The sequence below is a fragment of the Lissotriton helveticus genome, chromosome 5_1 (assembly GCF_964261635.1).
Source record: "Lissotriton helveticus chromosome 5_1, aLisHel1.1, whole genome shotgun sequence".
Lineage (NCBI taxonomy): Eukaryota > Metazoa > Chordata > Amphibia > Caudata > Salamandridae > Lissotriton > Lissotriton helveticus.
This window is the reverse complement of record NC_136065.1, coordinates 2,143,241,142-2,143,265,061: the sequence shown is the minus strand read 5'-3', so window position 1 is coordinate 2,143,265,061 and position 23,920 is coordinate 2,143,241,142. Positions and strand designations below refer to the sequence as shown.

The 23,920-nt window shown below is 48.7% G+C and overlaps 1 protein-coding gene across 1 annotated transcript; it reads right to left on the bottom strand.

Moving 5' to 3' along the window:
- Positions 1 to 1,648: 1,648 nt before the first annotated feature.
- On the bottom strand, positions 1,649 to 23,861 carry DOLK (dolichol kinase). Its single transcript, XM_078646273.1, has 2 exons — positions 23,746 to 23,861; positions 1,649 to 3,827 (listed from the first exon to the last, which is right to left on the bottom strand). Exon 2 carries the CDS (start codon positions 3,714 to 3,716, stop codon positions 2,145 to 2,147), a length of 1,572 nt encoding a protein of 523 aa, XP_078502399.1. The 5' UTR covers positions 3,717 to 3,827; positions 23,746 to 23,861; the 3' UTR covers positions 1,649 to 2,144.
- Between the last annotated feature and the right edge of the window lie 59 nt (positions 23,862 to 23,920).

The following is a 23,920-nucleotide window of genomic DNA, read 5'->3' as shown; positions in this document are numbered from 1 at the left end:
CAGAGAATTAGGCTTAAGTGGGCTGTTTTCCCCATCTCCACCTTTCCTAAAAGTGATGCAAGGGTGTGATGTTTGAAGACATCTGGAGAGAGAAAAGAAAGATGCAGGAATGTGTTTTCTTATTCCTCCTATCAGCCTTGGGCAGGATTGAATCCCCTGCCATGCCCAAAGGCAGGGGTTTCATATATTCTCCAACTATGCCTTGCTCATGGGTGAGGGCCTTTTAGGTAACCTCCATCCAGCTTGGCAAAGTTCAGAGTGCAGTATGACCTTCCTTTCCCTGCCTTCGCATAGGATGGCGGTACATCTTTTTACCTGCCCATGCCTTGCTTAAGTATGAGAATGATGTATGTCATTCTCCCCCTACCTTGTGCAAGCGTGTGGGGTGATACTTCTTCACCCTCCCACTTTGCCAAAGAGATGGATGGTGTTCAGCACCCACAAGTCCTCCTCACGTGTCCAGACAGTGATGGGTAAAGGTTGGTTCCTTCAGAGGCAGCTAGCAACCGTGGCCTACATGTTGCAGGCATGAAGATCAGTGGGATCACACCTGTCCTCCGTGCCATGATTCACGGTGGAACCTGAGGGATAGATTATAGCTTGTATTTGACAACAAAAGTGACAACACACAACTTGTTTTAAGGAGAGCAAATATCCAAAACAGTGTCACTAGAGTGCAGCCCTTGTGGAGGGGTGGTTAATGAACACAAACGTATTCTCTGCTAAATTTATTAGGAACGTCTTTGGATAACCATGAAAAAGATGACATTGTGTGAAATATATTGGAGGCACAGAGTGGGGCTGGATGCAGATCTTTGGGGTAAAAATGGCTTCACCGGTGATTTGTGAAACGGTGCCAGACAAATTCCGATTGATGGATATATGGCAAAAACATGTCCGTGCTGATTCATGAAGCTATATACAGAGGTTTTACCCGGGAGCTGCTGTGTCTTTGTAGATTATTTTATGAAGTTGGTAGAAAGTCGCTCTTAAGAGACACTAACCACTCACTGTGTAACTAGGTTCCTTTAAGATGTTTTAACAAGAGAAGATTTCACTTCACCCAGTGTTTCCAACACATTTCAGTTTACATAAGCATAATAGAATACTGGAACATCGATCACATTAGAAAATATTTATGCCGCCAGAAATTGTTGGACGCGTGGAAGTAGTTTATGAAGTGATCAGTGAGTGCGGAAGGAGCTGTGGCTGGTGGAATAGACGTTTGTGATGCTTGAAAATTTGGAAGGTGGGAGAAGTCATACAGTTCCTAAGACTGGCCAGGAGGGCTTTGGCAGAAAGGTGAATTTATCAGGAGAGATCGAGGCAAGCGAGTTGAGTCTGGCAGAAGAGTAGCGCTAGGCACAGAGAGGTGAGGTTTTCTAAAGCAGGTGGGACACTCTGTACTAGGCTTTATCCTGCATCTGAAGTGCTCAAAGTAGCTCCTTCTATGACTTGTTTGGCGTGTAATTAATAAAGGGTAATAATCCAGATGTTGCCATTACCGACTGCAGGAGGCTGGACCACCATATATGGATGGTGAACCCCTGGACTTGCCCTGGAAGCTCGAGCGAGACCGGTGTTGGCAGTCTGAAGGGCAGATATCATATAAGCATAAATGAAGAAACAAAGAAGATCAGCACTTGGAAATTGTTCACATTATTTTTAATCATCCTTGGACTCTTGCGTGTATTGCTCAATGATAATAATGAATAGGTTACGTAGCTTCGAGGCATACCCGTTCTGGTCATCAGTTGCGTGACAGAGGTTGATTTGATGAGACAGAAAAAGAATACAAAATTGATTGTTAAAAAAATGCTCAATATTATTCACTTCCTTCATCATCTTACGTGTATCTCCCTGCCTTCCGATACCCTTGCCCCCATGGCATAGACACGAGCAGTTGCAAGACTGGTTGAATCAGGATACAGTAACCCGTTTTTATAGCTGAATGAGCCATGCTCTCACTTTTTCCAGTCTGGGCAGCAGTCACAATTTTCCTGAAAAACAAATGTTTTAAATTACAAGTCACACCCATTGCAAACCGTGTGTTCCCTTTGCACCTCTTGGGCAATGGTCACGCAGGGCGTGGAGCAGCGTTTACTGTGTCAGTGATCCGACAAGGAGGCAGTAACCCTCAACCCTCATGCCATCAGCAGGATCTGAAGGTAAAGTGGGAGAAAGAGGTTATCTATCTGGAGTGTGAAGGCTTCCAACAGGGACACCAGGGTGATAGACCCCACAATCCAGGCGTAGTGGGCATTCAAAGTTACCCCACTGTCAAAGATTAGGATCAGTGCCACAGCAATCACTTGTCCAAAAATGGACATCATTGTTCCTTCAAAGGTCTTCTTGGTACCGGGCCACTTGAGTTCCCCCATGGTGCTGCCGCAAATGGAAGCCAGGGTGTCTCCTACCCCAACTGCTAGCACGCCACAGTAGGGGACGAGCGCACCAGCACCAAACAGGGCACCCTTATGGACACATCGTCTGGGAAACAGCCAGAGGGAGAGGGACATGCCCAGGAGGAGGTAGATATGTGTGAGAATCAGGGGCCCACTGTCCCGCTCATCCAGGAAGAGCGCCAGCAGGTGACGCAAGGTCTGTCCCAGTGGCCGGATTCTGAAGTACCGCACATACTCCAGAAAAACAAACACTGACATGCAGACCACCGATGCCACAAACAGAAGTTGCTGGTCCATGATAATGCCTGGAACGTAGGTGGCCACCACAATGAAATGAAAATATTTCCTGGTAATGGTCGTGACGCGATGCTTTTTGCACTCTGAAGATCGCTTGGAGTTTTGGTAGAAAACGACGCTGCAGGCAACCACGGTCAGCAGGCACCAGTACAGGAGCAGGCAGAGCCTGGTGCGTGTTTGAAAGAGGAAGCCAGCCAGCCACATGAGTGGGTTCTTCCAGGTCAGATACTGGAGCCAGGGCAGGAGGACACCCAGTGCCAGCACCGCTGTCAACATGTGGAAGAACAAGGAGGAGATCCACGTCCCGGAGTCCATGAAGAAGAAAAGTGCAGCAAAGAGAATGCCTAGAAGGACCGTGCCAACCACTGCCACCAGGAGGAAATAGTCCACGGGGTCGCCCCTGATATCCACTGAATTCAAGGAGCGTTTGATGAGATGGTTGAGAACGAAGCTGATACCGCCGAGGATGAGCAACGCCTCCCCAGGAGTGAAGCACCGAGGCAGCAGATAAAGAAGGATCATGCTGAGGTAAACGAAAATGAGCAGCACTTCCAAGACTTCAATCACTTCAGCGACCACTAAAGAATGCTTCATAGAGTAAAGGATGGCGCTCCCTGCCACGCCGGATATTATGCATGTGTTCCTTGGCACTGGTTTAGTGATGCCCAGAGCAATCACAGAAAGAAAGAAGGCCAGAGACATGCCAGTGGCAGCCACAACCACACCAAAACGTTCAAAGTAGACATGCCCTGCCGCCTTACACCTCTCGCTCATTACAATCCCCAGGAGAGGGATCACCACGCTGGCTGGAAGGAGGCCGCTGTTGGCAGAGGAGCGGAACTGAAAGACCGCCCCACCAGACTGCAGAAGACGGTCCCATTTGTGCTGGACGTAGAAGGCCTGAACTGCGAGAGCAACGACACACCACGAGAGGCGGTTCCAGACCACGCCATGCACGCAGAGAACCACAGCAAACACGATGAGGGACTCCACAAGCACTGGTTTATTCAGCATGATGCCAGGAAGAGGCAATCTTCAGCCTGAGCACCTCCCTGTTAAACGTCCACTCACAGGGTGGGGGTGCAGTAAGCGTCCTCTGCGGCAGCGCACCATACTCCGTCACTCCTGCAGATAGAAGTAGAACACATTTAGAAACATAAGACTGAATGGCAAACTAGTCTGATTTTATATCTTGAAGTGCTACATATATCTCTATTCACTTACTGTTAATCTCGTGCAACAATATCAACAAATCCACTAACAACCCCCCCCCACACCAAGTCACTAACACAAAAAATTAAATACTTTGAGGGACATCCCCAAAGCAAGATCATTTTCAATCTTCAGAGCTGCAGAGGAAGATAGACCACAGTTTATGAACCAAAACAAAAAAGAAAGGTGTCCTTTACACCGCTCCTTCTGAATCTGATGCATAAGAAGTATTAAAAGATTATCCAACTATTAAGACCTAGAAGTCAACACAGATCGTTGGCAAGACCAGAGTTCTGGCATCCATAAAGCATCCGCGTACAAGGCACAGTGTTTTGAACGGAATCCCTTGCCTGAAAGCAAAACAATGCGGGTCTCTTGAGCACCTAACGTTTGGTTGGGATTTTGCACAGGCAAGATCGTTTGGACGGCAATATATTGTATTTGCTGCAGTTCACCTGGCGCACAGGCCGGCAGCCCCATGGAGAGATTGTTGCACTAATGCAATCTGGCATGTGGACAGGAGGCCACAACAGTAGTATGGGATTTCAGCTGAAAACATGGCAAGACTTTTTTGTTTGTAGCACAGAAGATAGAAGCAGAACTTGCGGTACTTTAAGGAAAGCAACGGATAGAAGACAACCAAGTCAAGTCAAGTCAAGTTTAAATTTGTATAGCGCACTACTCACCCATAGGGTCTCAAGGCGCTTGAGGGAGGGGGGGGGGAGCTTTACTTATCAAATATCCAAGTTTTTAGTTGTTTTCTGAAGGAGAGGTGGTTCTGTGTGAGGTGGAGGTGGGTGGGGAGGGAGTTCCAGGACTTGGCCGCTATGTAGGAGAAGGATTTTCCTCCCATGGTGGATCTTTGGGTGCGTGGAATTACGACGAGGGCTTGATTGGACGATCGAAGTTGGCGGGTGGGGGTGTAGAAGGACATGCGCGTGTTGAGGTATTCGGGTCCTAGGTCGTAGAGGGCTTTGTGTGCGTGGGTGAGGAGGCGGAACGTTATTCTCTTGTTGACGGGGAGCCAGTGGAGGTCTTTCAGGTGACCGGAAATGTGAGCTTGGCGGGGGATGTCTAGGATGAGTCTGGCTGAGGCGTTTTGGATGCGTTGGAGTTTTTTCTGTAGTTTGGCTGTGGTTCCGGCGTAAAGGGTGTTTCCGTAGTCTAGTCGGCTTGTGACCAGTGCATGGGTGACAGTTTTTCTTGTTTCGGTGGGGATCCAACGGAAGATTTTGTTGAGCATGCGTAGGATGTTGAAGCATGATGATGAGACGGCGTTGACTTGTCTGGTCATTGAGAGGGAGGAGTCCAGGATGAAGCCCAGGTTACGTGCGTGGTCCGTTGGTATGGGTGCGGTTACCAGGGCCGGTGGCCACCATGAGTCGTCCCAGGCGGAGGGGGATGATCCTAAGATGAGGACTTCCGTTTTGTCCGAGTTTAGTTTTAAACGGCTGTTCTTCATCCACTCAGCTACTTCTTTCATTCCATCGTGTAGGTTGGTTTTGGCGGTGTTTGGGTCTTTGGTGAGGGATAGGATCAGCTGAGGGACGTCTGCATAGGAGATAATGTTGAGGTTATGTTGGCGCGCAATGGATGCGAGGGGACTCATGTAAACGTTGAAGAGTGTGGGACTGAGTGAAGATCCTTGGGGTATGCCGCAGATGACTTCGGCGGCCTCTGATCTAAAAGGGTTCTTCCAGCGAGGAACGAGATTATCCAGTCCAATGCTTTTCCTTGTATTCCGACGTTGCTGAGGCGTTGTATAAGGATCTTATGACAGACTGTGTCGAAGGCTGCGGAGAGGTCGAGAAGGATGAGGGCAGCAGTTTCTCCGTTGTCTAGTAGAGTTCGAATGTCGTCTGTTGCTGCGATGAGGGTGGTCTCGGTGCTATGTTTGGCTCAGAAGCCGGACTGTGAGGGGTCGAGGGATTTGTTGGATTCGAGGAAGGCGGCAAGTTGATTGTTGACGGCTTTCTCAATGACTTTGGCAGGGAATGGGAGGAGCGAAATGGGGCGGTAGTTCTTAAGTTCAGTGGGGTCTGCTGTAGGTTTCTTCAAGAGGGCGCTGAGTTCGGCGTGTTTCCAGCTTTCCGGGAAGGTGGCGGAGTTGAGGGAGCAGTTGATGACGTCTCGGAGATGGGGTGCAATAATGGAGTCTGCTTTGTTGAAAATGTGGTGGGGACATGGGTCGGTTGGCGATCCTGAGTGGATGGAGTTCATCAGGCGGATGGTGTCTTCAGTGGTGATTGGGTTCCAGGCGCAGAGGTTGTTGGAGGGGCGTTTTAGTTCGGAGGTAGGTGGGGTGGGCTGGTCTCCAAAGCTGTTATGTATGTCAGCGATTTTGTTGTGGAAGAACGAGGCTAGAGAGTCGCAGAGGTCTTGAGATAAAGTGATGTCGTTGGTGCCGGCGGTGGGGTTGGTAAACTCTTTGACGATGTTGAATAGTTCTTTGCTGTTGTGGGCGTTGTTGTTGAGTCGATCCTTGAATGCTGATTTCTTGGAGGATCGGATCAGTTGGTGGCGTTTGCGGGTGGCGTTCTTGAAGGTGGTGAGGTTGTCGGTGGTTGGGTTTTTTCGCCAGGCTTTCTCGAGGGTGCGACAGATCTTCTTGGATTTCTTAAGGTCATCATTGAACCAGGGGGCTTTTTTGCTGCCTTGCTTGATTTGGTGGTTTTTCAAGGGTGCTAATTCGACAGCGCTGTGGGTGATCCATTGTGTGAGGTTGGTGGCTGCTTGGTTTGGGTCCGATGATTTTGCAGGAGGGTATTGGTGAAGCGATGTGAAGAGCTGGTCGGTGGTAATTTTATTCCAGTTTCTCCGTGGAATTGGTTGTGGGTCGTAGTCTTTTTGTAGTTGAAGTGAACGCAGCTGTGGTCCGTCCAATGGAGAGCTGTGGTGTGGTTAAAGGAGATGTGCTTGCTGGAAGTGAAGATTGGGTCGAGCGTGTCCTCGGCAAAGTGGGTGGGGGTGTCAACAAGTTGTTTGCGTCCGAGATTGGCGAGGTTGTCCAAAAGGGTGGTGGTGTTGCTGTCGTAGTTCTTTTCCAGGTGGAAGTTGAGGTCTCCCAGTAGGATGTAGTCCTCGGAGGGGAGGGCGTGAGGGCTGATGAAGTCAGTGATGTCTTCGCTGAATTGTGTGCAGGGTCCGGGTGGTCTATAGATGAGGGTGCCTCTGAGTGTGGTCTTGGGGTCGGGGTGGATCTGGAAGTGAAGGTGTTCGGCGGTTGTGAGGTAGTCATCGGAACTGGTCGTGATGCGGACGGTGTTCTTATGAACGATGGCGATGCCTCCTCCTGTTTGGTTGATGCGGTCCTTTCGGATGATCTTGTAGCCGTCCGGGATGGCTATGGCGATGTCGGGCGCTGATGAGGCGTTCATCCATGTTTCTGTAAGAAAGGCGACATTCGGCGATGTGGTGTCGAGTAGGTTCCAAAGTTCAATGGCGTGTCTGTGGACTCAGAGGATGTTGAGCAGGATGCACTTCAGGTGGTTAGTGTCGGAGCTCTGTTTGGAGTCTGTGGATTTGGTGTGGGTCCTGATGTAGTCGAATTTGCAGGAGTGGCAGGTGAAGGGTCCATGGGTGTGTCCTGGGGCGGCTTGGTAGCAGTCTGGGGGACTGCCGGGGTTGAGTGCTGAGAGGGTAGCGGAGTCGTACGTTATGCGGGTGGAGAGGAGTTTGCGGGGGCCAGGGGGTCTGGCGCTGGGCGCGGTCCAGGCGCGGACGGCCGTAGACGGGCTTACCTTTGGCGCGCATAGGGCGCCCATGCTGCGCGTGGACGCTGCGCGTCTGTTGCATTGACATATGTAGATAGTGGAGGGGGGCGGAGTGAGGGAGGAGCAGCTGGGAGGCGGGAGCGGGGTGGAGGGGACGGGCTCCGAGGCACAACAACAAAATGGATGGCAGCAAAAACAAAACTGAAACAGGTTGGGACCCAAAGTGGGATTACGCTGTGGGCAGTGGCACCGGGACAATTAGGCACTGGTAATTATTTTCAATAATGCAATGTGAGCGCTACGATAATGTAGCAATGAGCAATAAAGCGCTATGACAATTACACTGCGCAAATCAGCAATAGAGCGCTATGGTATTACAATGCACAAGCTATGAAATGAAAACTAAGCAGGCAGCAATCTAGGCAGGCGGCAATTCTTAATAGCAACAAGCAATGCGAGAGAGCCCAACGATACCAGGGAAGACCAGGGAGCGTGGGGAGCGACCGCTTACGATGGAGTCAGGACGGTCAACCATGTGCCTGGAGTATTTGGGGTGAGCTTTTTGGGAAATGTGCATAAACCTCTCAGCAGTGCAGTACCCGCCAGGACAGTGCACCTCGTTTATTATTCACATTCTACAGACCATCTAAAAAGAACGTTCTTCACTAAAATATCACAGCAGTCCAAGAACCGCAGTTTACATTCATACGCCAACACAATACCAAATCTACTACAGCAAAAACATGGATTTTTGTTCTTAACATCCATTTGTTTGAATATTTCTGAACAAGAATAATATTCACGCTCTTAGGTTTCTTCCGGTGCAAAGCCCTTGCCTAATCTTTCTTTCATGTTTGCCTTTTTCCATCAACTCTAGACTTTGGCAAACATTACTTTATAGCTTGTTACACTTATAAACTCAGTAACGCAAGATGGGGACTTACATCACTGCGACACAAGAAGGATGCTTTATTTTTCTTTTAACAGAGTTTATTGGCTTTTAGATGCATGTAACACATTCAGCTATGTTAGCTCATCCAAGTACAGCATGTGAGACCTCAATGTAGTACGCAGCCAAATCGGTTTCAGTGAATCTAAAACAACAATCAAACAGTCGTCCCCTCCCCATGGGTCAGTACACCCTCTCCTAAATGACAACCCAGTTGGCATGCCGGAAAAAGGAGCAGGTCACACATCCTAACAACAAGGGCCAGGCCAGAAGACTTCCTCTGCCATGGGCCGCGTCTACACAGCCCGTATGTCATACAGAGTGGTATCTAGGACTGAACCATTAACTATGGAGCTTTAAAATTAGCTCAGAGATTGGACAGGAGAGCCCGCCGCTGAGTCTGGTTCCGGGCTGGCCAGATAGTCTACTAGCCTGCCCTGCCCATGTTCCCTATATCCCTCTGCGCCTCCCTCAAGAGTATCCTGCCCTCGCTACCTGACCATTTGAACACTTCTCTCTTCCATACTACAATTTTTGGACCACTCACTGCCTTCCAGTTCTTAGTTATTTCCCGCTTTGCAAGGATATACGCTAGGCCTTGAAACCACCCTGTAATGTTGGTCTTTGCGGGGTGGGGAAACCAACTCAGCGGGCAGTGCCCCGGGGTTCGCAGAATCTCCCTCCAAGTGCACTCCTCGAGTGTCGATATCACTCCCTCTCAGAAAGAGTGCAACTCAGGGCATTCTCAAAACATGTGCAAGAAACTGGCCCCCACAGCGCCACATCTGGGGCGCGCTGCATCCGGTATGTGAAAGTATCTACCTATAAGTATACCCTGTGCAGTAAGTAATAGTTGATTAGTTTAAAGCACGCATTTCTAGAGACTTTTGTTGCGTGCTCTAATATCTTGTCCCACTCATTCTGGATAATAGTGGTGTCTAGGTCCTCCTCCCATCTGGCCTTCAGTACGTCCAGTGGCAATTGCTGGTCTGTCCTCAGTGCCCTTTAAAGACAGGACACCGTCCGTATAACACCTGCTGATAACACAATATATTGGCAGCTTTGCAAGGTAGTAGGTTCCAGCAACCCTTTATCCAGTGCTTTCTAATCGCCGCCATAACTGCGATAGCCATCAGCCCCCGAACGTTTATCAAAATCGCCGGTTCGTGGCTGCCCACTCCCTCACGCACAGGACACCCGTGAGTGTGATCACCCATCCTTGGAACATTTTTACATTTTAGTGTAAACAGTGCTGTCACTATTGTTGCCCTACACCTGGTCAGGGTTTTCAATTTCCCTGAACCTCGCCCCAGGGATCCACAGGGGCAGCGTGGAGAAGTAATAAAGGAGCCGAGGTAGGGCCACCATTTTGAGGAGAGCTATTCTCCCCCTCACCGATAATGGGAGCGTCTTCCAGAAGTTAATAGAGGCTCTCAGGGAACCAACTGCTCACCCCACATTTACCTCCAGTAAGTCGTTACGGTCGTGATAGATCCTCACCCCCAGGTAAGTTAGACACTGGTGCTCCCATAGTACTCCTGACAGGTGCAGTTGTGGACTCTTCCATGATATTCTTGGCTCCCTGAAGTGTTGTACAAGAAGAGCAGCACATCATCTGCGTATAAAGCTAACCTGTGGCAGTGGTTCTGGATTGTCAACCACCCAACGCCTCGCCCGTCCTTGTACGCGCCGCCAAAGACTCCATGGCAATGGCGAAAAGATACGAAGACAGTGGGAATCCTGGATGTGTCTCCTGCTCCACCGCATAACTCTCGGATATAGTTCTGCCGGTGCGTACTCTAGCTGTCGCCCATGTGTATAGCAATTGTGTCCAGGCTACAAACCGCTCCCCCAGTCCCATGAGTAACATAACCTCGTAGAGATAGTGCCACTCAAGGTGGTCGAATGCCTTCTCAATATCAATAGTGAATACAGCTGCTTCCACTTTAGGCCAATCAGCAGCCTCCATTATTACCAGCAGGCGTCCGATATTAGTCGCCGTGCTATGGCCCAGAATAAATCCTGTTTGATCGGGAATGATTAAGGTTGTCATATGATTAAGGCAGGTTGCTAAGATATTGCTCAAGATTTTATAGTCAACATTCAACATTGACAGTGGCATATACGCTGCGCTGTCGGGTGCTGGTTTTTCTGGCTTTAATATGGGGACAATTACTGCCTCCCTAGTAGCTCCCGGTAGGAGACCATTGTCATAGACCGTGTTATACAATTCCACCAACTTTGGCACTAGCGCTAGAGAGTAGGTGACATAGAATTCCACTGACAATCCGTCTGTTACTGGGGTCTTATTTCGTGTCAAATGTTTAATGGTGCCCGTTATCTCCTGCGGGGAAATATAATCCCTCAGCGCTCTCGCCTCTCCCTCACCAACACGCGGCCGGGGGGGGTTGCCCCGAGGTAGGCCCGCACCGCCGCCATATCTACTGCCGCAACGCTCGTATATAACATCAAATTGGGAGTATATCTCTAATATGGACGATTCTCTTGTAGAGGGGTTAGCCAGCCAGGCCAGCTGGGAGCCGGACCTATCTCTTTCAGCGTGGTTCTTGTCCACATATTGTTTATAGTCAAAACATCTATGGCGTTCAACCTGAGTCGCCACTGCCTCCTTTGAGTCCAGGAGAGCTGTTTAGAAGTCCGACCGCTCTGGGCGTTGCAATTCTACCTCTCTAAGTGCCTGTTCAGCTACTCCGATCTCCCCCAGTAGAGTGTGTCGAATGCACTTTGCCTCTGCCAGACATGGCCTCGGACCACCAGTTTAAAAGCGCCCCACTCCATGTACGGAGAGGATGCTGTACCGGCATGGTCAGCGAAGAACTGGAGTATCTTCTCCTGTATGGTCTTGCGGAAAACATGGTCCTCTGAGGCCTGTGGTTTAAGTCTCCATGTGGGGATGGATGCCAGAGGCTCAGCCCATCGCAGTCTCATAAGGACAGGGTTATGGTCCGACATAGTACATGCAAAGTACTCAACTGTCTGTATTAGGCTATGTATTCCCCTGAGAAAAAGGAATAGTCTCTCCCAGTTGGGCTCATCTGTCTCTACGAATCTGTCAGTCCCCAGATGCGTTGCCAGTCCCAAAAGGCCTGCGCCGTGTACACAGTCTGGGAATCCCGCAAGGGGGGGGCGGTCCATATGGACATCTGCCACACCATTAATGTCCGCTCCCCTTCCCCCCCCAATACCGTTGAGATAGTTATGTAGGGTGCCAAACTCCGGGATACATTTGCCAAAATTTTGCCCTGGATGGCGTTCGGGGCATATATGTTTACTAGAGATATATTTTATCCCCCCCAGTCGGCCTTGTATGAGCACAAATCTGCCCTCAGGGTCCACTACTTGGTCAACTATTTGAATGGGGACCGTTGCCCTGATCCATATAAGAACCCACGGGCATATGCTAAATATGTGGTTAAAATACCTGCCCTCGCCATCTACGTTGCGGGGCGATGCCTTCCTTGGCAGTCAGATTTTCTTGTAAGAAGGCTATTTGGACACTCCTTCCATTCAAGAAGGAGAACACACCTTACACCTCTTGGTCATAGACTGCATCCCCCGAATGTTCCAGGAGAGAAGGTTGTATGTTAGTGAGTCTACTATGAGCTAAGTTGTATCCCCCAGTCTCTCGGGGACCCCGCTCCCTACATTCCACATCCCTGCTCCAACATGCTCGTCAAATACAAATTGGGTGTACGACCCTGTGATCCCCAACTTTCAACTTTTCAATTTTAACGTAAACATCCCAATCTCCTCACCCCAGGACAAAAATCTCTGCCGGTATCCCCAGCCACTCACAAGCATCACCTAGCATTCTCCCTAATACAGTATTAAAGAGACGCAGGAGCCGCCCCCCTCATTTTACCAGTCTGTTGCGGCACTCATATGACGTTGTTGGCTGTTCTTGGCATCACCCTGGGTAGTTCCAAGCTCAGACTCTCGGACACACTGGATTCGTGGTCAGAGTCAGAGTTCCGGGCCGGGTCGTTGCTCTCCCTTGACTGTGGTCCCATCTCTTACCACTGATCAGCGCTACCACCTCCATTGTGCTAAGGCGCTCCATCTGCATCTCCTCTTGGGTAGGGGCAAAGTGTGTTCCTTCTCCTCTTTTCCGTGCGGCCTCCCTTCGTTGTATTTGCTGCTGTCCAGAGCCTCGGTGAGGTTCCACCCCACGTCGGGTCTCCAACCATTCCCAGGTCTCCTGCTGGGAATAGAAGAATTTCGCTCCCTCTGGGATAATTACTTTTAGTAGCGCTGGAAACATCATGGTGTATTGAAGATGTAGTTGGTGGAGTTCTTTCTTGGCTTCTTGGAAGAAAGCCCTCCGCTTCTGCACTTCTTGAGAGAAGTCAGGCAAAATTCGCACCATTCCATTATCAATCCGGAGGTCCTCTTTTCTCTGTGCCTGCGCCAGGATATGATCTCTGTCCTTGTAGGGAAGTAGTCGCGCAATCACAGGGAGTAGGCAGGGCAGAGGCGGCCTCGACGGGACCCGATGGGCCAGCTCCAGTGACAACCCCTCCGGCGCCACCTCCTCACGTAGGCACCGCTCCAGGTAGTCTACCATATTGGTGCCTCCCACTTTCGCCACCAGGCCCACCACTCTAATATTGTTTCTTTGAGAACAATTTTCGGCGTCCACGAAGAAGGAAGCTCTATGCACCTAAATCCAACTGGAAGTCCAAAACTGCCACCCTCGAGTGCTTTGAAAGCCTTGTACATGCTTGGGACTGAGGTGGCTCAGTATTCTCCTGATTGTGATTAGGATAATGAAGGCAGTAAAGCTCAAATGCTGAGCCTTTTTTTCCAGCGATTATCTAATCTCAGGCTCTTTGCTCTTCATAGTTGCAATATGGAGCATGCTGTTCTGAGTGGAAGGCAGATAAGGGCTTTTTTGGAAACTTGCTGTATGGAACAGACAATGACCTGAAGCAGACTTACCGCGTAAAGGCTCTGGGTGCGGACATAACACACCACTTGAAAACATGCAGTTGATTCATTTTTTTTCAGTAGCACCGCATCCAATCAAGGAGTGAAAAATTGATGAAATACCATTTCCAAGAACATCTCATTTATATAAAGCACGGGACAGTCTGCGTTCCTTGTCTTGGTTAACACTGAATTGGCTTGGCTCATACTAGACCAATCCTTTTTTTTTTTAACGTTGATAGTAGATACAGCTAGGCCAAATGCTTTGCAGTTTACAGGGTTCGGAAAGACACCCGTAATTTTACAAACACCCGGCCACCATCATGATCTGCCGAGTCCTTCATCCATTTGTTTAGTGTTTGAAGTGGTGAGGTAAAAGAAATTGATCCTTCATCGAAAAGGTCTAAAAAGTGGGGATTGAGTTGTATCCTACCACACTGGTCAGTATTTACAGCCCATGTATGCAATTTACTTGGCAGGTGTTTCTATAAAGCGTTTACACGCCCAGACCTGATATGCCTCCTCCATCTGCCTCGTTGAATAATCACAGCGCCAGAATGCCCATAGGGTTACAGTTCCCTCTATAAATGTTCATACATACATACATCAAACTCATGTTTCAAGTCGGAATCCTAATCAACGATGCCCTTGATGCATTATCGTCCTCTTCAGTTACCACAGTGACCTTCCCTGCTGATCTTCGTACTTTCAGGCACTGCATTCAAGATGATATAATTTATTTACACTTTTCTTTCTTAAACTTGAAATTTTTTGACTGCATTAATGGTTTTTGTTGCAGGAGACCGCTGAGTGCCCCTTTCCCAACAGACCAAAACAAATGTATTGTTTGATTGCCAGATGCAAAAATAAAAATTACTTTTACATCTACTGAGTCACATTAAGAAAACCAAAGAATAATCAAATATGGCTTTGCCAGTAGCCGTTGTGACGATTTCATTATCTCTTGTTTTAGAACTATAATAGAGGATGACAGTGCTCTTGTACATGGTCAGTTAGACAGTGCTGGACAGGCGGCGACGCTCTACTGGTGAAAAAGGACGAAAGTCTTGCGTTGAAGAGATAATTAGCGTGAGGTCTGGAAGGGGAGTGTAAGGTATCTCCCAAACTCAGGATTGGTTTGGGGTGCTTTAGGTCAGAAAAGCTGTGCAAGCAGATGCCACTTTTACCTACCCCAGATCAGGCACATGTGCCTTATCGCTTGCAGGTGGTGTTCATGTAGGAGAGTTGTGATAAAGCAGGGAGTGACCCAGTGCTTAATCTGTGAAAGAAAGAGTGCCGGTGCCCAGAGCTCTGCTCAGAAGCCAGTGTTCGGAGCAATTAAACTAAGGTGCACCGAATAGGCCCGTAGTCTTCAATCTCTTACCAGACAACCCCTGCCCCTTTTTCTTGCTCTGGCAGGTTCGTGCTTTTTCCTTTTAAGCCAGATTTGCCGTCTTTACCTTCCTCCAGCTTTCTGATCTGTTTTTTTCCTTCTTTTGAACTCTGTTAATAGCTCATACAGAAAACAAAGTGCTGATCCCAAAAATAAGTGCTGGGACCGGCACAATTTAAGCACTAGAGTGACCTGGGGGTATCAGGATATCCAAGATAAAGAGTAGCAGCAGTCATTACTGGACATGGGCCCTTTTCCACCGCCTGCTGTGTTCCCTCTGGAGCTTCCAGGCCCTAAGAGCTTGGGACAGACCTATGTGTACTTAGTCTCTGTCCTAACCTCTCCCCTCTCCTTCAACTCCTTCCTGTTAGAAACATTGAGTCTTCCATCTTCTGATTTACACTGGTGAGGCATCCGCGTGTGATGTGTGAAATGGAGTATGTGCCAGCTTCTGGACTGACAGCCCAGAGGAAGCGACAGAAGGGCCAGGAGGAATGCAACCAAATAGCGCAGGGCGGTCAGAATAAGGGTATGTGAAACCTTAAAACTTACGATGACATTTATTTCAAGACAAAGCCCTCTGTAGACCAACAAAAACAGCCAGAAGAGTTGAGCCCAGCAGTGGAATGACTGCTGAAACTCTTATGGTATCAACTCCCCAGTCTAAGACTGTGAAAGGAAGTGTTGTGTGCAACACGTAAAACAGCATGCAGGCAATGACAATATCCCACAGAGGCACTACGTGAAAGTCATAGTGCAGAACACAAACTGGAAAATTCCTTGCTGCCTAATGATCAAATGTACATTTTTTAAATGTGGTGCCAAATCAAGGAAAGCAACATAAACAACCCATACTATTGGCCGATAAACTACGAAGTAGCTAACTACTACTATCGCTCCAGAACACCCACTCACAGCCATGCATCCCACGGAATATTTGCACAGAAAACAGCAGAAGGGAGGAGGGAATGATCCACAATTTATGAAGTACCTTAGAATCACTACATGTTTGAAAGGGGGTGGGAAGATGAGTGGAGGTGATGCAATGGAAGTAATGACATCAGTGGAATGTTGAAATTAGAATGTGATAAATTACAGTTGGAGAAATCAGTTTCTTGAAAGACGCAGAGCCCTTGGTCACACAATAAAGAATCTTATTTAACGTCATTTGTGCACACCTGCTTCAGTAAAGCCTAGTGTGGGCCGGTCGGTCACGGACACAACAGGGTAACTAAAGCCATGTTTTGTATCTTAATGCATCCTCCTCGGCGTTCCAAGCCCCTGCTGTTCAGCCAGTGTGAGAGGTCACACAAAAGGTTGAGAGCGGTTGGGGCTTCGCTATCTACTTGTAACAAAGATCTAATACATTTTCTTATAATCTACTCTACGGCCTCTGAACATTGATTACTACAGCAGCCATGAGCAGTCCAGACACGCAGTAGCTAAAGTCAGGCGTGGGCAGGACGGTCACGCACACAACTGGGTAACTAAAGCCAGGCCTAGGTAAGCCGGTCATGCATGTTCTATTTTAGGACCGGAGGCTTTGGATTATGCTTTCTCTTTCTTTACTGAAAAATCACAGTAGTCAATGAAAAAACGTTTAACATACAATAAACTATATGTCCCACAATGCCACGGTGTAACATCAATGACCATAGAGACTATCCCTCTAACTCGAGACCCGACATGAGCACTTCCTCTTTGCTGCTCGCAGCCGAGTTAAGTGCTCCTTGTTTTTTCCTCATTACCTTACTTAAGTGTTTTTATTGTACAAATGGATTGTGTTTAGATTGCTATCTGTTCCTATTTAAGGCTTAGTGTTACCTTGGTAATGTTGAGGAGATATGTGGCCGCGGACCCTCCAGAGTATAGGCAGGTTATTATCTTTCCTATTGTTCAGAGTCGGCTTGCGACATGGGTGGCTGTGGCGTTTCTTTGGTCTCCGGCCCGCCGCAACCGGTATCTCCCTGTAATTCTACCTGATTAAAGAACGCCTCTGGCGCGATACAGCGGGGCTTCCCCCCATCGGGCCCACACGCAGAAGAGAGCTGGATATCGCGTAGCCAAATTGGGCCACGTTTGGGCTGATTTTGGGCTATGCGACATCCAAATAAGCGGGAAGAACAGCGTGACTCGGCTCAATCCTACAGAGAAGCTAGCGAGACTGTGTCCCTTGTCTGGCTTTTCTTATGCCACTCCTTGGCTGCAAAAATGGGAAGACCCGGGCCGGGTGCAGGCCAATTCATCCCTTTTTTCTGACTTTGGCTCTCGCGTTACGCTCTCCTGGGCTGCAATAATTTAGAATACAGCTGGGCTGAGGAGCTTGTGGTTCTGTGCACTGTGGCAGGCTCCCCCTTCATAAATTCCTAGGGAACTGGTGATTTTGACAATTTCGGCAAGAACAATTTAGCTGCAATCCTCCTTTACAAAGCTCCATTATGGACGACTGGGCACGATTTGAAGAAGATCAATACAACTAATATGAGGAACAGCAGGGTCCCCTCCTGGAGGACAGATTGGTAGATGCCCCGGATGCATCGTTACAACAATCAGTGAATCGAGCAATTGAGACCGCTGTGCCTCAGACCGTAAACCAAGCCTTGGCAGCAGCGCTCAAACCTATCACTGCCCAACTTGAAAAATTTGCAAAGTGGCATGGGTTATAAGATCCTGATAATGCTGGTTCTGTGCCAAACTCATCAGAAGGGAAAGGCAAGGGCAAAGCCAGTTCCTCCTCATGGCTCATGCGCAGGCCTTAGCCACGCTACCCCAGGCCTCCATTGCGGACCACCAGTATTGGGTTCAGACTACGGCGCCGTCTGCGCCCAGTAAGCCCCAAGATACTGACGCAGGTACCAACACAGATTCCTCTCCTCACAACTCACCACCGAGGAAGAAGAAGGCCAAGAAGGTGCATGTAAATCCTCACATTCCCACTACTTTCCAGGTTGCGAGTCTGTCGCGGTGTTACCTCTGTGCGGGATCCACCGAGAGAACAGGGGTCAGGGTGGGAGGAATCTCACCAAATGAGTCCCTTTCTGTCTCCCCAGCCAGAATAACACTATCATTCCGGAAACAACTAGCAGGAGGAGGAGACGACGAATATTGAACATGGTCCCTTTAAGTGGAAGCCCAAAGAAGAGAAATGTCAGGATGACGTTGACGGAAGCTGGCAATTAAAAGGCAGACTCGCCTAAGGAAGAGGAGGAATCTGGAAGCATCTTGGCGTGTTGAAGAGTCGAGGAGCAGAAAAGCACGAAAGGGAGAGACAGAGCCTTGCTGTATACATCCACCACAAAGGTAGTACCGACTAGAGAGCCAGGAGGCCTCTGAGAAGGTGCTGCGCCGAGCCACGCTCCAGGAGAAGCGTGGCTTGAACAGGTACAGCAGAACGTTACCGGGTGGGTGGGGAAGAAGCCTGCCGTTTAATGCTCGTCCCGACATTCTGCATCAACCCCGGACTCCATGCACTATCACTCGCCTAGTTTTGTGTCATACTGCACCGGTGATCCCTCACTCCTTTTCCCTTGCACACATTGATATTCCCAGAACCTCACGGACGCCATATTTTTGTCTCTCTTGCTCCCTAAACCTGAGCCCACCAAGAGGACATGACCCAGGGGAGAGAGCACATGTTAGGAGGCACAGTCGCTGGCGTAACAAGAAAAAGGGGACGAAGAAGCATTCTACCGCAGGCCTGAGTCCACAAACTCAATTCCGAACATGGAGGAGGATAAGAAGCATTTTCCCCACCTAAACAGACTGGAGTATTGCAAGAAAAATATATATGGCAAAATAAAACCTGCATTGAAACATCCTTCTGTCTCCTCCGCTCATTGCCCCTCCTTACAGAGTCCTTTCGACTTTAATCCCCAGGACATGTCCCACTGAGGTCTTCTGACTGGGCTCCGGCTCCAGAGGTTTCGGAGTACATCCATCAGAATCTCAGAAAACACTTTCATAAGGAGGTCCGTAGCAGGCTCAGATCAGTGTCCTCGTCCCGACAAGGTGGCCGACAAGCCAGATATTGACCCCAGCAAGCTGGTGTTCTTGAAAAAGTTTGCAAAGGATCCCAAAAAAGGAATAGAAGGTGCCTGGCAGGCCTGCCAGGACAAGCTCTTGGATATGACCGGGCCACTGGCCAAGATCTTAGAGATGGCTTTGGTAGACAAGTATTCTGGAGCTTCGGTGGAGCCAGATATTTTGGCTGAATGGACCCAGTGGGACATTTGTTTCTTAGGCAACACGAACTGCGCCATCTCAACGGAGCAATGAAAATCTTTGCTCATGCGTATGGACTCCAATCTTACGGAGTTAGCCTCCGTGGTGACGGGGCCTCTGGTGGAAGGTCTTCTGTTTGGAGACCAGTTTGTAAAGGCCAGCTTCAATTGCCCAAATACAAGTTGAGGGATCTCAAGAAAGAGTTGAAGGAGACATTGAGCAGGCAGGTCATGTCTTTGAAAGCTATTGCTTGTCTGGTAGGGCTTCTAGTGTCATCTATACAAGCAATCTTTCCGGGCCCATTGCATTACCGGATCCTTTCAACTTCTAAAGATACAACACCTTCAGAAGGGGCTTTCGTATCGAGACCAGGTTCCCCTCATGGACAAGGTCAGGGAAGAACTCAAGTGGTGGCTAGCCCACGTGGATGCCTGGAATGGCCTTTCTATTTTGGGCTCTCGCCCCGAAGTGGTGACAGAATCCGATGCCAGCCGGTGGGGCAGAAGGCGCAATGTGGGGAGATAGCCACAGTAGGCAGATAGTTTCTCCAGGAGTTGTCGTTAAATATCAATTGCCTGCAACTCATGGTGGGATCCTTTGCGATTCAAACTCTCTCACACAAGAAGGTATCTTGTTGCATTCTTCTCAGGATGGACAACATTTTGGCCAGGAGATACATCAACAAGTTAGGAGGGACGAAGTCCCCAATGTTGGCTGAGATTGCCGAAGACCTTTGGCATTATTGCCTGCCTCACCACAACGGTGATAGCGGAGTACCTTCTGGGACAGGATAGCACAACAGCGGACTGGAATTCCTGTCACTTGAAGGATTACAGCAACAGACAACTCCACCCTTCACTATTTCACATGATCCATTCAATATGGGGTCCTTGCAAGACAGATCTCTTTGCCTTCAGACTCAATCGCCAACTAGAGCCCTTTTTCAGTTGGAGACCAGATCCTCCAGCAAAAGCCACAGATGCATTCAGTCAGGACTGGTCGAAGACATTGAATTATGCGTTTCCCCCTTTCGTTCTCATTCCTAGGGTAGCGAATAAAATAGCTCGCCAGAAGGCAGGGATCCTTTTTGTCATGGCAGTATGGAAAGCCCAACCATGGTTTCCAATGCTAATGCAGCTAACGTGCGACTTCCCTCTGCTCCTTCTGTGGTCTCAGACGATGCTCCAGGGCCCTCAAGAGGAACTGCATCCACTATTTCTGTTGGGGCAGTTGACCCTGATGGCCTGGAGACTTTCAGGCAACAGTGGACGTTGGCAGGAATGTTGAAGGAGGCTTCAGATTTCATCCAGCAGGCCTGGGGTCCCTCTACTAGGAAGCGATATGCCTCAGCCTGGCAAGCATGGTTGGTGCTTGGAGAAGCAGGAGGATCCCTTGTAGGCAGATCTCTCACAAGTATTAAACTTTCTCTCGAAAAAAGCTTCTGAAGTGTTATCTTACAGGTCAGTTAACAATTTCCGATCAGCTATCTCGGCCGGACATGCTCAGATTGAAGTAGACCAGTAGGTATGCATCTTCTGATCTCTGGTATACAAGCTTCTCAAAGGAATATGAGTGGTGAATCCTCCTACGGCTAAGCATTCAATTTTATGGGATCTTTCTAAGGTAATACGTTTATTTGACAATTAGCTAGATAATGCTGAATTATCTAGGAAACAATTATCTGCTAAATTGGCTATACTTCTTTGTTTATCTGCTTGCCGACAAGCCTCTGATGTTAGACTTCTAGACCCGACTGGTAGGGTATTTTTCCGTGTAGGGGTTTCATATGTGATTTCTGCAAGGACAAAGACCTTCTCATGATCTGTTGATCACAATGCATTTCCTGCTAAGGATAAAACTGTGTATAGTCAAATGCGTTAACGTTTACGAGGAATGTACCCGACCGCTCAGGCTGGAGTGTTTTTCAAGACGTTTAATTGCGCTACAAAAGCCTTTTAGACCAGTTATCTCTGCCACCATTGGTACTCATTCAGTGAGAGGCGCTATGGCATCAAAGTCTTTCAAGTTAGGTACCAGTGTACAAGAAATGATGAGAGCAGCGGATTGGTCGTCTGACTATATATTCAAACAGTTTTATTATAAACTTGTGGGAGATATTTCTTCTGTTGTGTTGGAAAAGCGTTAAACTAGCATAATCCGAAGCCTCCGGTCCTGTAATAGAGTAAAAAATGTGCTAGCATCTGTGCCAAGAATTGTCAATTATTCTAAGGACACGGAAGCGAAGGATTATTCCGCCTATTGTACGATACATGTTTATGACTGTTATTTTTACCCACCCTGATGGAAGTATTTATGACGGTTATTGCGATTTTATACAGGGCACAAGTCCTAAAAAAAGAATTGAGGGGACGCTGTCAACGGAAGTGACAGCACGACAGGAAGTGATGTCACGAAAGGTGGCTTGCACCATCGGGCTCATTGCCTCCCCTCGCTCACTCCTTAGATGCGATTGTATCTGAGAAGCCAGCACGTGAGGGCAATAAAACGAGACCCACATGACTGCAATACCTCTGAAAAAGAGTACGAGTAACACGTACTCTTCACAGAAATCCATACGTGCAAGACTCTGGCAGAAGGCACCATTAAAAAACATATTTTTACTTTTATGTACAGGTGCCTCGAACGCCATTTCTTGCTCAATCCTGCCCCGGGAATGCCGTGTTCTGTCGCTGCAGAGCCCGTGTGCCGCAGCGGCTAAGTTTGTATCCCTCTCATAAATAAGTCATCTGCCCCCAGAAGCCGGCCTTGCAGACGCTGCACAGCCCTCGCGCTTCACTTAATTGTCGGCAGAGGAGCCAGAGGTGGTTAGGCCGACGATAAACAGGCTGTTAACCTTGCGCTAACGGCTCTCATCCAGGGGACGATGGACCTGTTTAGTAACTCGAGGCTGGGGAGGAGACGAGGATTGACCAGGTGGCGTCGGTCAGAAGATCTGCGTCACTTTATCCACTGCTGCCTGCTTTTCTTTTGGGTTCAAGGAACGAGGCCCAGGCAGCGTGTGGTGTGACTGAAGAGAAGAACAGGGAGTCTGGGTGGGCTCAGGGTCATGGGAGTGAAGCCCAGCTGTTTGTCAGGGGGGACGGTGTCCACCCGGTAAAATAAGTGGGAGGACGCCGTCCACCCGCGTGGTACCCCGACTCGAGCCCTGATTTTATATCTCCGTTTCAGGACCTGAACGAAAAGGTGAATAAGCGGTCGCTTATTTCGGATGTCCTGGAAGGTGTGCTGCCCGGTCTTCATCTATATGGACTTCTGTTGAGCGCGTCATGTTAAGATGGTGTGCAGCTTTTCTACAAAGTGTTCGGCCATCACTGGACAAGTTGTGAATTAATATGGCCAATGTTCATTCAAAGAAAGGAAGTGCTCATGTAGGGGCTGGAGTTATAGAGGGATAGTCTCTATGGTCATTGCTGTTACACTACGGCATTGTGGGAAATGTAGTTTATTGTATGTTAAGCGTTTTTTCATTGGCTGCTGTGATTTTTCAGTGCAGATGGAGAAAGCATAAACCTTGCCTCTGTGTCGTTAATAGAATTGGTGCAAATGATAGCAAGTGTTGTATTCCTGGGTACCTCGAGAGCCCTGGCGGTGAGGCCTGGCAGGAGACCCAAGACTGCTTGTATCACCCACAAAGCCTTGCACTCCTCATCTCCGCGCTACCTGGCGAATAAACTGAAACTCTCTGGAGGCTCTAGACTTTCACGCAATGCGGAGAATCTACTGCTTGAACCTCCCACTTTCAAGAAGGAAAGAACAATGGCCCAATCCTTTTCAGGCAACGCAGTGAGAATCTGGAACTCCTTTCCGCCTCAGCTCCGGACCACCGCCTCCTCCCAGGCCTTCAAAAAGGACCTCAAAGTTCTCCTCCTCCAGAGACACCTCCAAAAGTAATTCACGTCCTCTTGCTATTTGTGAGGAAGACTTCCCACTACTGATAATTTCTACTTTCCATGACCATGGAAGTGCCTTCCCAGTGTATTCCTGTGGTTGGAGGGTCTCCCTTTTTGCAGTATTTTCCATGTACCGGTGTCTGGTGCCCTTGTGTAACATGCACACACCACTTTGCCCTTGCAACACACGGCTGCTACCTCTCACATGTCTTTACCTTTGATACTTGCACAAGTGCCTCCTTTGCCTACATAACGCTTGTTCTTGTGCCTGAGTGTCTAGCACTTATTGCAGTACTATACCTCAAATTATACTCTGTTTTCTCTTATAACTGCACACCTGTCACTTTTCCTCTTGTGCACTTTTGACTACCTCATGTATTTTGTTTGCTCACAATTGTCACTATTACCTTATGTAACGTAATGTATGCTTTCGCAATCTGTTCTTTTGTAATGTTTCTCATTATGTTTCATTTCTGTTCCTTTTGTGAAGCGCTCTGACGCCTTCGGGTAAAGTCCGCGCTATATAAAAATGCATAAATAAATAAATAAAAACCCCAGGGAGGGGTGGGCCTCAATACCAAGACTGTGACTCCTGCAGCCTTCCGCCCCTGAGCGGCTTCAGCTGACCTGACCGGTAGTGGGGGGTCTCTATGCCTGTCTCTCCCGGTCCCCCTCCCCCAGGAGCCGGTTCACTCACCTGCACGGGCGCCGCCATCTTGGAGTCCTCGAGTCACGTGACAGCGGCAGCGCGGCGTCACGTACGCCTGGGTTACACATGTATTGTCATTCATTGCCTATCACGTGACCATATGTTATGTCACATGACGTCTGAGGGTCTTGATTGGTCAAAGCGTAAGTCACGTGACGCCGGC